General features: G+C 44.6%; 2 protein-coding genes across 2 annotated transcripts; one reads left to right on the top strand and one right to left on the bottom strand.

Moving 5' to 3' along the window:
• Positions 1-222: 222 nt before the first annotated feature.
• reep6 (receptor accessory protein 6) lies at positions 223-5,759 on the bottom strand. The gene is made up of 6 exons (XM_034530298.1): positions 5,627-5,759; positions 2,859-2,952; positions 967-1,105; positions 606-774; positions 387-517; positions 223-231 (listed from the first exon to the last, which is right to left on the bottom strand). The coding sequence occupies exons 1-6, from the start codon at positions 5,757-5,759 to the stop codon at positions 223-225; spliced, it is 675 nt and encodes a 224-aa protein (XP_034386189.1).
• An 844-nt stretch (positions 5,760-6,603) lies between these two features.
• Positions 6,604-13,650, top strand: zgc:113223 (uncharacterized protein LOC541424 homolog). Its single transcript, XM_034531121.1, has 8 exons — positions 6,604-6,755; positions 9,031-9,088; positions 9,646-9,770; positions 9,880-9,954; positions 10,490-10,585; positions 10,680-10,808; positions 11,111-11,272; positions 13,040-13,650. The coding sequence occupies exons 1-8, from the start codon at positions 6,699-6,701 to the stop codon at positions 13,184-13,186; spliced, it is 849 nt and encodes a 282-aa protein (XP_034387012.1). The 5' UTR covers positions 6,604-6,698; the 3' UTR covers positions 13,187-13,650.
• Positions 13,651-17,246: the final 3,596 nt, after the last annotated feature.

Genomic DNA, 17,246 nt, shown 5'->3' with positions numbered 1-17,246 from the left:
TCTGACAGTTAGCAAGAGAGCTAGCTTTGGGGTCACCAGGTCATTACACGTTCACCCTGGGGATCAGGATCTTGATCATTTCATCACAATCTGGTTTGAAGTTCTTGACATGTTGTGTTGGATGGAAAAAGCATTCGACATCTCATGAAAATAGCTTTTTTGTTTCAAACAACAGGAAACGGCAGCTTAGAATCTGAGAACACTCAGAATGACGCTGTATATCTACAGGCTCTGGCGGCACAACGGGCAAAATTAAACTGACACACTGGTGATACTGCGCTGGAGCCAGAGGGCAAGGTTAGCTTAGCATAAAAGCTGGAAGCAAGTGAGGCCTTTAAGGTGGACTAACTGTCGGGAGGCGGGGCAACCAGCTATGGTTTACGTACTGGTTGTTCTTCGCTCGACTCGGATGGAGCAACATTTGCTGCGGATGGAGCTGGTAAACTTTTGGTTTCGGGCTGAGCGGCCGACGGCCCCGGAGTCACCACATTTTTATTCCTCATCAGCGTGGTGAGTACTGAAAAGAAGGAAAGAAGGACCATTCAATCTAATATCCTTTTGCAATGCTTGATACTGGTGTGAAACCACAACGCACTGGTCCGTACCTTCCCTGGTGAGGTTCTCCGCGGCGCTCATGGCCCTGCTGCCGAGGTCGCTCACCAAGCTGTCCACCGCGGCCTCGTGGCGGAGGAAGGCGGGCCGCACCACTCTGTTGTAGATGAACTGGGAGCCGTTCCACGACATCGGAGCCATGCACCACAACAGGAAGAGACACTGGAACCACAGAGGACCATTTGGATTTGCTTGGTTTACTAGTCAAATACCTTGATCCACATTAACCATAGCCTGGTTCCAGACGTCACATATAAGGATGGTTTGGAGATAAACTTGAGTCTTCAGCCTGTTTGGAAGATAACAGGTGGAAACACTTTGCCCATGACCATTGGTTCTTCAGTGTTTCCCCACCTTAAAAGCGTAGTAGAAAGGGAACCAGTAGAGGAAAATATCGGAGAAGAACTCGCCCAGGCTGAAGACACCATACACCACCCAGTAAGTCAGCCATTTTGTGTCGTCTTCTTTGCTCAGACTTTCGATGGCTTTGACTCTGCAGAGATGAGTGGAAACAGAAGGTTGAAAGAAGAGCTGAAAAATACGTTTAGAACCTTTAGAATTCTTGAAGTGTTGAAGTTTAGAAGAGAAATGTCTCTTTAGTGCAACTGCTATCATAGTCGCACACCAAACAAGTTGAAAAACATTGGTTTAATTTTTAACAATTGATTATAATAAGCTTATACATCTCTTTTATGTAAAAAACCCCAACAACTCTAAATCCTATCCTTCAGATATGAATCAGTAATAGGTCTTAATAGCTATCTGGTATCCTTTGATAAGTAAACAAAACAAAGGAAAATTGTAAATAAACTAAAATATATTATCATTCCAGAGAAAAGGAATAAAGGAAGTTTCCCCCTCGCCTAGTATAAAAGATCACCATTATAACCATTATAACCATTATAACCATTATAACCAAGATCCCACAGATAATGATGCAGCTGAATGTTCTCCTACCAATTACAACTGTAAGTATGATGAAAATACACTAAAATACAATATGTTGCATACAATTTATAAAGATATACTCAGTCTCAATGTTTTGGCCATGCATACTGTTCATATGTACTATTTGTATGTACTATTTATTTCCATATAGCCATGTAGCAAATAACATATATCTCCCAAAAACATTGAAATAGTGATAAACACAATGAATATTGAATAATATTCATATTAATATGATTATATGAACTTCCTTTTCCCCAACAGAGTCTGCAGCTCTCTGATTGGATGAGGTGCTCTCTGATTGTTTGTGTCTTACTGAGGTTCTCTCTGATTGGATGAGGTGCTCTCTGATTGTTTGTGTCTTACTGAGGTGCTCTCTGATTGTTTGTGTCTTACTGAGGTTCTCTCTGATTGTTTGTGTCTTACTGAGGTGCTCTCTGATTGGATGTGTCTTACTGAGGTGCTCTCTGATTGGATGAGGTGCTCTCTGATTGTTTGTGTCTTACTGAGGTGCTCTCTGATTGTTTGTGTCTTACTGAGGTGCTCTCTGATTGGGTGAGGTGCTCTCTGATTGGATGTGTCTTACTGAGGTGCTCTCTGATTGGATGTGTCTTACTGAGGTGCTCTCTGATTGGATGTGTCTTACTGAGGTGCTCTTTGATTGGATGTGTCTTACTGAGGTTCTCTCTGATTGGATGTGTCTTACTGAGGTGCTCTCTGATTGGATGTGTCTTACTGAGGTGCTCTCTGATTGGATGTGTCTTACTGAGGTTCTCTCTGATTGGATGTGTCTTACTGAGGTTCTCTCTGATTGGATGTGTCTTACTGAGGTGCTCTCTGATTGGATGTGTCTTACTGAGGTGCTCTCTGATTGGATGTGTCTTACTGAGGTTCTCTCTGATTGGATGTGTCTTACTGAGGTGCTCTTTGATTGGATGTGTCTTACTGAGGTGCTCTCTGATTGGATGTGTCTTACTGAGGTGCTCTTTGATTGGATGTGTCTTACTGAGGTTCTCTCTGATTGGATGTGTCTTACTGAGGTGCTCTCTGATTGGATGTGTCTTACTGAGGTGCTCTCTGATTGGATGTGTCTTACTGAGGTTCTCTCTGATTGGATGTGTCTTACTGAGGTGCTCTCTGATTGGATGAGGTGCTCTCTGGGACTCCTCATTGGTTCCTCTGTTCAAGTGTTTTTTCAGGTTAAACTAGGAGAGTTTCAGGATTGGTCCGTGTCGGTGGGAGTGAAAGAAACACAACAAGCAGATATGTAACTTAATAGAAAGAAAATAAATACTCACGAATAATATGCTGGATAGGCAAAACCAATCAGGTTGCAGAGGAGGGCGGCACCATATCCATAAACCAGGTAGAGTCCGGTCAGTGAGACGGCACCTGGACGAGACACGCAGGAGACACGTGGATGAAGATGCATTTAAAAAACACTTTACTGAAAGGTGAATGTTTGGTGACTGTGTTTCTTTATATACTTTTGCATTTCTAAATATATGACTTCACCATCCAGTGCCTGTTGTTTACACTCATAATATTAATTTGAGTGGAGTGGCTTTGGAGGGCTGTCAGTGGACTGCAAGCTGCTTTCATGAGGCTGGGTTTTCAGTTGAGTCATTTCTTTAAATCTAGCGTGCTCTTGGTTGTTTCTTAAGATTACCTACCCTATCTTTAACATATAATAATATACCAAATACACACAGACATATCAACACCGAAAATATATGGACATTGAATATACACATACATTTGTGCACACGTATGCATTACCCTACATATCTCCATACATACACTTAGTTACATAGTTATTTGTTTGAATATACAGACAAAAGAATAATGTATTTACATCCATTTAATTGATCGTTATCAACTTCCAAGGTCTGACTCTCCTGTCTCCCCCTTTTCCTGTCTACCTCTTCACTGTCAAACTGTCCAACAAAGGCGAAACAACATTTCAATCTACAACAAGTGGCCAATTTAAGGGCTAAAATCTGTCAGAAGCGGCTGCCCGGCTTTAGAGGGTTATCAGAGCACCAAGCGTGGATGTTAAAATGTCTAGGAATCATAAATGCATTGAATCTGTTCATCCGTCAACTCACTGATGGCTCTGAGGTCTACAGTCACAAACAGACCGCTATGTTTCCCTTAATAAGGAAGGAAGTGACTGACTACCTCTGCAGATACTCAAGCTGACCGCCTCACTGAGCGCAGCCGGCAGACAGGAAGTTGTTTGAGCAGTGTCCTACCTCTGATCAGCTTATGTGGCGGTTCGCACATGGAGGCCGGTCTGCTCTGCTCTCCGTCTCCCTGGATAATCTCTTTTAAGGACCCAGCAGGCGGACGCAGAGAGCGTGGGGGCCACTGTGCACCAGGCACTACGCTGACGTCATGCCAGTGTTACTGATCCACTGTATGAGCATCACGGTGGTATGAATGCACTGCTGTTCCCCGCTCACTGAGTGTGCTCTGCTTCGAACTTTACGGAACAAGAGCTACAGCACCTAACTGTCCCCATTAAATCATGAGCGGGGTTAATACTTTTAGATCCTAGTTATTAACAGTTGAATGTGCCACACATCTTAAACAAACTCTCGGCTCTATTAAATCAGAGCTTAAAGCTTTAAACAATTTGCCACTGCATTTTATTAAATTAAAAATGGGACTTTTTATTTAAATCTCACACTATTCTATTTTATTTAGTTGAATTATTACAATCCTATATATGTGTTTCTTTGAGGCAACATAGTTTTTAATGCATTTGTCTTTTCTGAATCACTTGGAATTGCCTTGTTACTATACAAACGCACTTATCTTGCCTTAGCGTTAGCAACTAACTAACTAACTAACCAACTAACTACGAGCTGAAAGTATTAGTTTGCTGTGGAGAGAGCGACTACCCTGTACCTCTAAGTGTGTCATTATCCCTTCAATTGGTCATTTACTAGAGATCCTGGCCCTTTAGGATATGAGTCTATAGTTGTTAAGATTGATCTTGTCACCTCCCTTAGGCCACAACCCTCAGGGTACAACATAACACACACTATGGGAGCTACCCCAGAGGAAATAGAAAGATTAGAAAGTTATTTTTAGATATTTTGGGGCCAGACCCTAAGATTAAGGGGATCCAAATTGTCCTCTCCAGGGCACCTCCTGGGTTCAAAGGAAAGGAAAGCATCTTAAGGTACACTAGAAGAGGCAGGATACAGGTTTAACAGAGCGCTGCGTGAAACACGGGATGTTTCTGAAGAACAGCTGAATTTCAAGGATGGTAGTCTTCCACTGAAGGACTGCTCCAACGTCAAGGACCCTTTGAATTTGACCACGGACTGAGTTCTTCCTTCAGAGGATTTTCAAGGATGCATAGATGTATCCTCTGCGCTCCAAAAAACACCCACAATTTGGAAGAAGAGCCGTTTTTAGCTGTTTTATATTCCAAACTGTGTAAATCAAGTTCATTTTGAAGAAGACACTTTTATGAAGTCTAGGCCTGAAACAAAACAAAATATCTTAATCATGGTTTATTAAATCTGAATGCTATCACCCCCCCATGTTTGGATTATCAAAAGCTTAATCCTATATTTGTTTTATACTAATGAATCTCCTATTGAAGTGACCAAAAGCATTTTCTACGTCACAAAGGTTATTTTATAAAACAGTTACCTCAAAATCAGCTGCTTTGTCAAACAGAAGCAAATAAAGATGTGCATTTACAGATGGTCGCCCAAACTGGATATGGACATGCTATTTATTTCATTATGTCTTCTCACATTTGACCCTACAACGTGTTGCATACTCTAAATCATCGGAGCCATCAATAAAATATTGATAAGAGCAAAATTGTTCCAGAAAAGTTCCATAACATTGACCGGTTAATGTTTACAGAGAGCAGCTGTTAGCCTCGTGGTCACTGGAGGATTAACTGAATCCTCTTCAGTTATCCAGAAGCAACAGGAAGGCATAAATGTACTAAATATAAACTGAACAGTGGAATCGTCAGTAAAGGACTTATGATGAACCGATGAGCGTGAACAAAACCAGACAACCTGACATCACTTACCCACTGCAAGGATCTTCTTCCTTATCCCAGTTTTCTCCTCCAACTTCCCCAGAAAATCAGTCACCACGTTCTTCTCATTCAGGAACTTGTCAGCTCGGTCTTTGATGGACGATAAGATGGTGAGCAGGCCCATGGTCCTCAATCAGGTCCTCAAGTAACAGAGCAGTCGGAGGAAGAGGACCTGCAATGGCGAGGAAAACACAGCCTATGTAATCCTCCACCAGCAACCATCTGCTTTAGAGAGGTGAGCAGGGGGGAGGGGGAGGGGGGAGGAAACAAAGTTAGATATAAAGATGTAAAGGAATGGTTCACATTCATACGTAGGTGATATCCCAGTTTATTTTTATTTTTTCATAACCAAGTGAAATTAAAAACCGGTTCAAAGCATTTATCATTTTTAAATGGTTTAAGTAGAAGCTTTCTGATCATAAGATAAGAAAGGTAATGAGAATATAAGTCCTGCTCCCGAGAGGATGAACCCTATAGAACCCCCTTAGCTTTCCTCAACCGCCACCCTCAGGATACACTGTCCATATGACTTATAGGCAATAGAGTAGGGGGTGACAAGAGGGCGTTACTTTGATTTCTAATTAGATTATTCCCAATCGGTCAACTCAATCTCAGCTTTGGCCTCGCATCAGATTGGGTCTGATTTTAAACTAAATTTGAACCATGAAATGCTGATAAATTTGGTACGAAATGCCAATATTAACACCAGCATTGATGTGTTACCTCAAAGTCATTATTTAGTTTAAGGCCTAAACATATTTAAGTGTACAGTTACTCTTTAATACGAATACACATGCAGAGGATACAGTCTCTAGGGGACGCTGTCAGGACTGAGGACTGTTAATCTGCACACTGTATGAGTGGAGTGTTGTTGACAGTGACTCCACCTCCTCCGCCCTCACACCTACCCCCCCTCAGTGGGATGACAGGACGACATCCAGCAGCAGAGGGGTGAGCCTGACAGCAGGAATGCATCCTGCAGGCCAACACACGTCTGCAGCCGGCAGAAAGCAGAACCTCCACAGACTTCCACTGCAGTCTGACAGTGATCTGCTGAGAGGAGATGAGAGGGTACCGAGGCATCAAGTACACTTTATTCATCTGCTGCTACGTCTTCTGGGTGAGTGGCTCTGTTTGGGATACAAACTTTACAGATCATCAGCGTGATCGCTTTCTTATGAACGTGTTGCACAATATGGTTTTACAGCACGTGATTTCAACACCCTAACCCACCAATTCATAGGAAAGAGGACGGTCGGGATTCTTTTTATTACTGTGACAAATGACAATTAAGTGAACAAAAATATATATTCTTTTTGTTTGAAAAAATTGATCCAAACATTTACCGTGCATTAATCTAAGGCCAGAAATATAATTACCTGGACATTAAGTGACCAAAAGTATGTGGACGCTACTTAGTTACATTAGTATAGAAGACCATGTTTGCAAGCTAAAGAAAAACTAAAGCAGAAGTTATGAATCAGTCAAGACTATAAATTGATAAGTCAAAACTATGTGATATAATGTCAAGTTTCCATTCCAATGTCGTACAAATTCTAACAACATTTCGAGAAAATTGTCGAAGGAAATGCGATTTAATGTTTTTTGTTTTCATGGACATTTTTCAAGAGAAAGTAGACCTAAAAAAGGTCAGAGGCTATTTGTCATTTAAGTCACATGTTTTGGGTACGTCATCATATATTCATGAAGTCTATTTTCATTGAACATTGTCACATTTTGTTTTTATTGAAGCACCAACTTTCCACTGCGGCTATGCATATTTCCAGTGTTTTAAAGAGTTTTATGTGCACATTTAAAATTTAAATTAAATTAAAATATTTGACAGTGTGGGTGCGTCAGGGATGCGTCCTAGCACCCACACTGTTCAACGCGTGCATGGACTGGATACTTGGGAGGATGTCGGTGGCAAGTGGCTGCGGGGTTTCGTTTGGTAATGACAGATTTTCAGATCAGGACTTTGCCGACGATGCAGTCATCTTCGCGGAGTCATTGGATGTTCTCACTGGGGCCCTCGTGTCGCTGGGTGAGGAGTCGGAACCGCTGGGACTGCGTATCTCCTGGATCAAGACCAAGGTTCAGGCATTCAATGTCTTGGATGCGGCTGTCGAATCTGTTCCTGTGTGTGGCGAGAATGTTGAGGTCACGGAGACATTCACTTACCTAGGCAGTGTTGTCCATGTCTCTGCCGGATGCGGTCAGGAAGTCAATCAACGGCTGGGGAGTGATGGACTCACTGGATGAGGGTGTGTGGCGTTCAAAGGTCAAAGTCTTAGGTCGCTGGTCTTACTCTATGGGTGTGAGACTTGGACACTAATCAGTGACCTGAGGCGAAGACTGAACTCCTTTGGTACCATGTCTCTCTGAAGGATCCACGGGTATCGCTGGTTGGATTTTGTACCTAATGAGCGATTACTCCGGGAGACTCGGATGAGGTATGTTACCTGCATTATACGAGAGCGCCAGCTGCGGCACTACAGGCATGTGGCACGATTCCCTGAGGCTGACCCGGCCCACAGGATTCTCTCTTTGAGAGACCCTGTTGGGTGGAGGAGACCTAGGGGTCGCCCATGTGCCTCGTGGCTTCGTCAGGTTGATCGTTACTTCGGTGGGACGGGGCTGGGACGAGTGTCCGCCTGGGGGACGGCCATACGGAGACCCCCGGAGTACCGTCGGAAGGTGGACGCAGCAACGCGCTGCCTTGGCGCATGCCCCCATACCTGACCTGACCTGACACAACTCTGTTTTTCCAACTGCATGGAAACAGTTATCTCCTGTTTTTATTTCCAAGAAAGAAGATCTTATATGACTATTCATTCTTATAGGTTTTCCTTGGAAAGGACTCTGTGATTGATTGTTCTGCCAAAATGCAGTTTCATAAGAATGAACTCCCAGACTCCGTATTTCATCTCCTCACTTGTCCTCACTTGTCTCCGCCAAAGCAAATACTTGGTTTTGATGAACACTGCGTTGTCGTCAGCAGAAATAGCCCCAAGATGTGTTTAGCCTAGCTTAGCACAACGACTGGAAGCAGGGGGAAACTGCTAGCCTAGCTCCATCATAAGGCGGAAAATAAATCCTCTTTCCAATAACTCCAAAGTAGTCTGATGGTGAGGACACAAATCTGTAATAAAATATAAGAATCAGCTTAGAATATTTTGTAAGAAAAATTAGTTATTAGCTAACATAGTGGTTAGCTGTCTATCCTGTAGTAAACTGGGTTTAGTTGACAGTGGAGTCAATACAGAATGCAATCCCAGAATGGTCTGTAATATATTAATTTGTATTAATAGGTTATTGTGCTTTGATATTAACATATCTGTGTGTCATGTGGGTCCGATTCTGATAAAACAATCTGTTTCTCTTTGACTCTGCAGGTTGTGAGCGCCGTCCTCGCAGCAGTCGGGATCTATGCCAAGATTGCAAAAGAGAAAGGTTGGTCATGAAAAAAGGCTGAATTATGGATGTGTCACTGCCCCTTAGTGCAAGAGTTCTTCTGTACGTTTTCACTGTAGTTTAAGAAAACTTTGTTTTTCCAAACGTTTGTCGCGTGGGAATTGCTGTTTTTATTGGTGTAATCTGTCAATATGAGCAAGATGGAAGAAGTGGAGGTTCCTTTCAGAAGGTGCACAACGTCTTATACTACAAAATCTGCAAAGTTTCAGGAAAAGGGAATCAATTGATATATATTTTTTATATCATTCAAGTGTCATACATAGGAATCTAACTACATTTCATACAAAAGCAATAGGGCTTTAATGGTGTGTGTGTGTGTGTGTGTGTGTGTGTGTGTGTGTGTGTGTGTGTGTGTGTGTGTGTGTGTGTGTGTCAGGTTATAAAAGCCATGCTGCTGATAACATTCCTGAGGATGAACCAGACAAAGTGAATCAGACATGTTTCAACTTTGACTTGCTCTTACGTGTGATGTGTGCAATTGAACCGTGTGTGTGTGTGTGCGTGTGTGTTTTTTGTATGTGTGCATGCATGCGTAGATGTGGTTGACACCCTGATGTTAGATCCAGCTCTGCTCCTGATCGTCGTTGGCTCCACAATGTTTCTAATCACGTTCCTCGGATGTTTCGGGGCGCTGCGTAACGCCACCTGCCTGCTGAAGACGGTACGACCGATCACGTCGCAGTTTGATTGGTGCGATGTTTGTGTTGCATGTCGCCGATGGCGATGGCGACATGGTGATGGCGAGTTCTTACTGTTGTTTGCTCCTACAGTTTCTGGGGATCCTGACCGCCGTCCTCCTCCTGCAGATCGCGGCTGGGATCGTTGGATACCTCTTCACTGACATGGTAATGTCCCGCTGCTCTCAAGAGACAGGAAATATAAAAACGTCACCATTTTCTCAATAACATTCTGACAACAATCAAAGACTCGAATGCTCCAACAAAAAAAAAGTAAGAAATGTAGTATCGGTGGCTGTTGCAGGACTGTGATACGCCCGTCCTATCGTTCCATCCGGCCCAAACGGCCACCTCCCTTGTCATCCTTGTATCTTTTGCTCGCCAATGGTGTCTTCCAAAAGCTGTTAGCGTGACAGCTGTAAAGACTAACAATAGCGGTATTGGTCGATTACGTTCATAATGATACATTTGGGGGAGTGTCTTTTGGAGGGAGGCCTGAAGGCTGTCAAGTGTTGCGGACTTGGCGATCAACTTGCTAGATGTAGCAACTTCAGGAGCTAATGCTGCTAGCTACCGTTATTGTAAAAACGTTCCACAGACATATAAACACCTCGCAAAGTGTCGCCATGATGACTCGCGTAAACAACCACAAGGTGAAAACAATACCAGCCTTTGATCAACAAAACTTAATGTTGTTGATCAGGTGATGGAGAGGACAGAGAGGCTGATGATGAAGGCCATCGTCCGCTACAGGGAGGACCGGGACCTGGAGAACGCCATTGACTTCATCCAGAAGAAGGTAAAGAACGATTTGTGTCCTTGGCGCTTCACGAGCCAATGTCCGGCCTTTCATAATCCACTTTGCTGCGAGTGAGAGCTTGTCGTGTTTGCAGTTTCAGTGCTGCGGAGTCGAGAGCTTTAAGGACTGGTCCCAAAACGTCTACTTTGAGTGTTTGGACACCAACCCCAGTCTGGAGGCCTGTGGAGTTCCCTTCTCCTGCTGCATTCGCCCACAGAACCAGGTCAGGCTGCCTGTGTGTCGCCAACAGGTTTATGAAGGGACGTTTGCATGGAGCGTTTGGCTCATTTCAGTCAGTTCCTGGATCTAAAGAATCATCATGAAATTAAAACATTTCCACTGGTTGTTGAGATATCCACATTCTTGTACTGAAGAGGGTCTTTTAACTTAAAGAAATGGTATTTTGCTTGATATTTTTTGAGGTTTCCCTCAGACTCAGTTCAGGAGATGGACAGAACGTAAAACAAAAGGACAACGACCTGAAATACCTCTCACATCCAAGGTGTGTGTATTCTTCCTCTGCAGACGGTGCTGAACACCATGTGTGGGTACGGGATGCAGCAGCTGGACGAGCATACGGCCGGTCTGGACGTCTTCACCGTTGGCTGCCTGGAGAAGATCGCCTGGTGGGCCAAACACAACCTGCTGCTGGTGGCCGGTCTGACCGCCGGCCTGCTGCTGCTCGAGGTAAACACGGCAGTTTTTTCCCACAAGTGGCAACAAGGAGCCACAAGGAGCCACAAGGGGCCACAAGGATCCACAAGGGGCCACAATGAGCCACAAGGATCCACAAGTGGCCACAAGGATCCACAAGGGGCCACAAGGGGCCACAAGGATCCACAAGTGGCCACAAGGATCCACAAGGGGCCACAAGGATCCACAAGTGGCCACAATGAGCCACAAGGGGCCACAATGAGCCACAAGGGGCCACAAGGATCCACAAGGGGCCACAATGAGCCACAAGGGGCCACAAGGAGCCACAAGGGGCCACACGGATCCACAAGGGGCCACAATGAGCCACAAGGGGCCACAAGGGGCCACAAGGATCCACAAGGGGCCACAATGAGCCACAAGGGGCCACAAGGAGCCACAAGGGGCCACAAGGGGCCACAAGGAGCCACAAGGGGCCACAAGGATCCACAAGGGGCCACAAGGGGCCACAATGAGCCACAAGGGGCCACAAGGAGCCACAAGGGGCCACAATGAGCCACAAGGGGCCACAAGGGGCCACAAGGATCCACAAGGGGCCACAATGAGCCACAAGGGGCCACAAGGAGCCACAAGGGGCCACAAGGATCCACAAGGGGCCACAATGAGCCACAAGGGGCCACAAGGATCCACAAGGGGCCACAATGAGCCACAAGGGGCCACAATGAGCCACAAGGGGCCACAAGGATCCACAAGGGGCCACAAGGGGCCACAAGGGGCCACAATGAGCCACAAGGGGCCACAATGAGCCACAAGGGGCCACAAGGAGCCACAAGGAGCCACAAGGGGCCACAAGGAGCCACAAGGAGCCACAAGGGGCCACACGGATCCACAAGGGGCCACAATGAGCCACAAGGGGCCACAAGGGGCCACAAGGATCCACAAGGAGCCACAAGGGGCCACAAGGAGCCACAAGGGGCCACAAGGGGCCACAAGGAGCCACAAGGGGCCACAAGGGGCCACAATGAGCCACAAGGGGCCACAATGAGCCACAAGGGGCCACAAGGGGCCACAAGGATCCACAAGGGGCCACAATGAGCCACAAGGGGCCACAAGGAGCCACAAGGGGCCACAAGGGGCCACAAGGAGCCACAAGGGGCCACAAGGATCCACAAGGGGCCACAAGGGGCCACAATGAGCCACAAGGGGCCACAAGGAGCCACAAGGGGCCACAATGAGCCACAAGGGGCCACAAGGGGCCACAAGGATCCACAAGGGGCCACAATGAGCCACAAGGGGCCACAAGGATCCACAAGGGGCCACAATGAGCCACAAGGGGCCACAAGGATCCACAAGGGGCCACAATGAGCCACAAGGGGCCACAAGGATCCACAAGGGGCCACAAGGGGCCACAAGGGGCCACAAGGGGCCACAAGGATCCACAAGGGGCCACAATGAATTTTCAAAGTGTATTTTCTTCGCTAATATGCTGTATGTCTGATTAACTCCCCCAGTTCTGCTAAAGTGCAGTGCACAGCTGTTTGCCTGAGCTTTTCTTCCCCAAACAGGGATACTTATTTTATATGATATGCATCACTGTTGAACTAGGAAATGCAGACTCCTGAAACTTGAGCCATGCAATCTGCTGGACATGTTAGTGCAAAAGTCCCATCAGTCTGGTTCTGAATGTTACAAAATGGTATTGCTCAACTGCAAATACAAAAGGTGTGTGTTGTACTACGTAAACGAGTCAGGTTAGTGAATCGCGATCACTTTCAGTTTCTAATCTGTTTGTTTCCTCTGCAGGTCTGCATGATCGGCCTGGCTGCGGCTCAAATCTCCAGGATAAAGAAAGTCCTGCACCTTAAGAGCGCTCCCGGGAGCCGGTCTGGAAAAAAGGAAAACGACTGGTATCCTGCTTTTGCAGACTTTGATGACCGTGGAGACGAATAATCTCTGACCGATTTCTCTAATCAGGGTCTTTCATTCATTCTGGGTCAGATAAAAATGACAACAGCTGAATGTTGATCAAATGGAGCAAAAGATGCTCTGTTCATTGAAATATTAGCAGAGTGAACAGGTTTAACGTCTTGTGAACAGGTTTAACGCCTCAGAGGTGTGGGCGGTTGAACTACTACCTCATGTAAAACCATCTTTATCATATTTACTTCTTTTTTTGTCATCAACGTTATGTGAAAGATATATTTTTCTATAAAAAGCTGTTACTTGTAAATTCATTTAAATTGAACAACATTTGTTGTGTTTCATGCTGGTTTGTAGCTATAACATACGCAAAATGTGCCATAATTTAAAGGGATCACACAAAGTAATGTTGCATAATGTATATGAACCAAGTAATCATGAACGAGCGATGAATTTAAAAAAATGCCAAAGCCCACACAGGGTGGACAGGAGGTGTGAATAAAGCTTCATATATATATTTCTCAAACTCTCCTCTACTGAACTTCTTGACACGGTTGGATGTACCACGCTGAGGTCCTCAACCGAGAAGAATCCACCCAATCCCGACCTTCTTATGCTATTTAAATTGTGGCTTACTGTGTATTCTGTTATGTAAGTCCTACAAGTTTAGATTGAAGATATTGAAATATTTGACTTCCATGAAGCGTGCAGACTCAAGAGACAACTTAAAGGTGTAACTTTGTTCATACAAAGCAGTCCTACAGGGGCTTGTGTGCTGCTTTGTCTTGTGGCCCTGACAGTAACTTTATATAATCCCCCGTAAAATGTTGAGCAGCACAGAGGTGCCGATGGATCCATTTTGTTACTGCATGCTGGAAAGAGTCCCCATTTCCACTTGTTATGCTAAGCTAAGCTAACTAGTTGCGTTTTTATAATTAACGGACATAGATGAGTGTGTTATTAATGTTCTTATTTAACTTGAGTCAAGGTAGAGTATGTGTGTATTCTCCAAAATGTGAAACATACACTTTAAGTGAAGTACCTGAATACTTCCACCGCTGTCGAAAGGCCTTTACGCAACAAAGAAGTACTTTAGCACGGAACATTCTTCCTCCTTCTGTTTCATGGATTGTGGAGGTCTGGATCGTGGTCCATGTCTACTACTCATTATTCATAATTTCTGTCATATTCATGTAATGTGTTTATGTAACTTTGTAACTCTGTTCATCTGGTCACATGACATCTATTCTTCTGTCCATCCGGGGAGAGGGATCCTCCTCTGTTGCTGTTTCCCTGCACTTCCTGTCCCTGATTGTTCATTCCCTTCACCTGTGTCTCATTCCCCTGGCCTGTATATGTAGTATATTTAGCCTCTGTGTTCACCTGCACTGTTCTGTGCCTGATCGTTTGTGTCCTCTTCCTCGTCCTCGACCTCGTCCTCGTCCTCATCCTCATCCTCATCCTCTTCCTCATCCTCTTCCTCGTCCTCATCCTCGTCCTCATCCTCGTCCTCTTCCTCGTCCTCTTCCTCTTCCTCTTCCTCGTCCTCTTCCTCGTCCTCTTCCTCTTCCTCTTCCTCGTCCTCTTCCTCGTCCTCTTCCTCTTCCTCTTCCTCGTCCTCTTCCTCTTCCTCTTCCTCGTCCTCTTCCTCTTCCTCGTCCTCTTCCTCGTCCTCTTCCTCGTCCTCATCCTCATCCTCGTCCTCTTCCTCTTCCTCGTCCTCTTCCTCTTCCTCTTCCTCTTCCTCTTCCTCGTCCTCTTCCTCTTCCTCGTCCTCTTCCTCGTCCTCTTCCTCTTCCTCTTCCTCGTCCTCTTCCTCTTCCTCTTCCTCTTCCTCGTCCTCGTCCTCGTCCTCTTCCTCGTCCTCTTCCTCTTCCTCTTCCTCTTCCTCTTCCTCGTCCTCTTCCTCTTCCTCTTCCTCTTCCTCTTCCTCTTCCTCTTCCTCTTCCTCTTCCTCGTCCTCGTCCTCGTCCTCGTCCTCATCCTCGTCCTCGTCCTCGTCCTCGTCCTCTTCCTCTTCCTCTTCCTCGTCCTCTTCCTCGTCCTCTTCCTCTTCCTCGTCCTCATCCTCGTCCTCGTCCTCTTCCTCTTCCTCGTCCTCTTCCTCGTCCTCGTCCTCTTCCTCTTCCTCTTCCTCTTCCTCTTCCTCTTCCTCTGCCTCGTTTGGCTTTTTGTAGTAAAAGAGAGTTTTTCGACTCCTGCGTATTCCTCCTGAGTCTTTGCCACTGCCCTCGGAAACATTACAGAACGTGACAAAGATAAACTTGTAAAACATAAATAAAGGAGATGAAATACATTAGTTAGATTATAATTATATACATATAATTTCTTTTTGTTATAAAGTAGGATTGGAGGTAAAGTGGAAAAAAACTGCCAAACCAACTGATTGGAAACGTATAAAGGTTTCTATTCCTTTTTAGATGTCAATGACTTGACAGGCAGCATTATGTGTTGATGGATTTACTTATGTCAGTTTTAGGGTTTTGTGCTACACAAGGGAATTAACACAAGGGAATCCATACAAGAAGCCATCAAAATCCTGTGCAAATATTAATTTCTATTTTGAACCTGCAGTGACTCTGCTTCGCTTTAGTGGACTGCCAGTCTAATGCTCTGCTTGTGACTAGAGGCTGCAGAGTTAATTACACCCCACAATAAGACCTCATGGATACTGATGATACATGCTACCTTGCAGCTTAGCTTTAAGTGCACTTAAAGCACTTCATGGTGCCCCAGTTACAATGTTGAGTTCAAAGCTCCAGACTTACAAGCTGCAACCATTGTTTGTTTATCTCATTAATGCCAAACTAAAGAATGTCATACTTATTTTAAAGGGAAATAAAGTGACTCAATCTTCCCGTACACGTCCTTGAAGAGAGACATTTGCAGAGCCAGGGGCCCCTTCAGTAAACCCGATTAATCCCCCTTGGTCCTCCCTCACTGGTTCAGTCTTCATTGTGACTTTAATCTGTGGTGGAGGATTAGCCATCGAAACACTCGGCCCGGTGCGCCCTCATGTCTGTTCATTACATTATATTTAACAGCGGCAGGGCAGCAGTGTAGTGACGATGTACTTGTGTGCGTCCATTTGTCCCCTCTTCACTTTTCTATTGAGGTCTGTGTGCCCAATGTGGGATAGATTAAAGGATATTCAGTTTTTTATTGTTGTTGCTAATCAGCAATAATAACAGTGCTGTACCCAAGTTAACTACTAAAGTCTGGGAACACGATGAAGCGGTCGAGAAATGAGCAGTCAGAGTCCCAGCCCATCAAGCGAATGAGCTACAAAGAGGCTGTGGAGGTTTTGCTAGCATGGATCCATAAAGAGAACTGAATACAGCATTGGAGGCGGGCCACGAGAGTGGCTGATTGGCCTACTACCACCTGAAGAATATATCAAGGATTAGAGGACTTATGTCTCAACTGGGACTGGTCTACTTCCTGTTCCCAGAGTGCTGAGACCCTCTGAGACCTTCTGAGACCCTCTGAGACCCTCAGAGACCCTCAGCTCCTTTACATACAGATTGAAGACTTCTATGTTGCCTTTAATTGAACAAGATTCAAGGATATCAATCAATTTCTGTTTCTCACTACTGCATTTTATTTATTTTACTGCATTGCAACTTTTACTCTATTTCTTGCTTTTTAACTGTTTTAAATGTTTTAATGTTCTTAATTGTTTTTAAATCTTGTTTTCTTTTGCATTATGTTTTGATGCTTTTAATGGTTTTATGTTGAATTGCCTTGTTGTTGAAATGTGCGTTACAAATAAACTTGCCTTGCACAAAAGCAAAATTAATTTTGATAAAATTACTCGGATTGTCATTCAAGCGCCCCTGGATTCAGCTATGAGGGAATTTTACAACTTTTAGGACAATAACTTAAATAAGGCACTGTTTCTCAAACTGTTTCAGACCAAAGACCATTTACACAATAAATAAATAAAACATATACCCCAAAACAATAGGCCTCCTACTTCAACAGTACATTACAAATTAAATCTAAATTAAACAGGCTGCAGCCTACCAAATAGTTCAACTAACACTTTGGTTGACATTCAAATTATTATTATTAACTTAGTATCCATACA

This window comes from Cyclopterus lumpus, chromosome 4 (assembly GCF_009769545.1).
Source record: "Cyclopterus lumpus isolate fCycLum1 chromosome 4, fCycLum1.pri, whole genome shotgun sequence".
NCBI lineage: Eukaryota > Metazoa > Chordata > Actinopteri > Perciformes > Cyclopteridae > Cyclopterus > Cyclopterus lumpus.
This window is presented reverse-complemented; position numbering and strand designations above follow the sequence as displayed.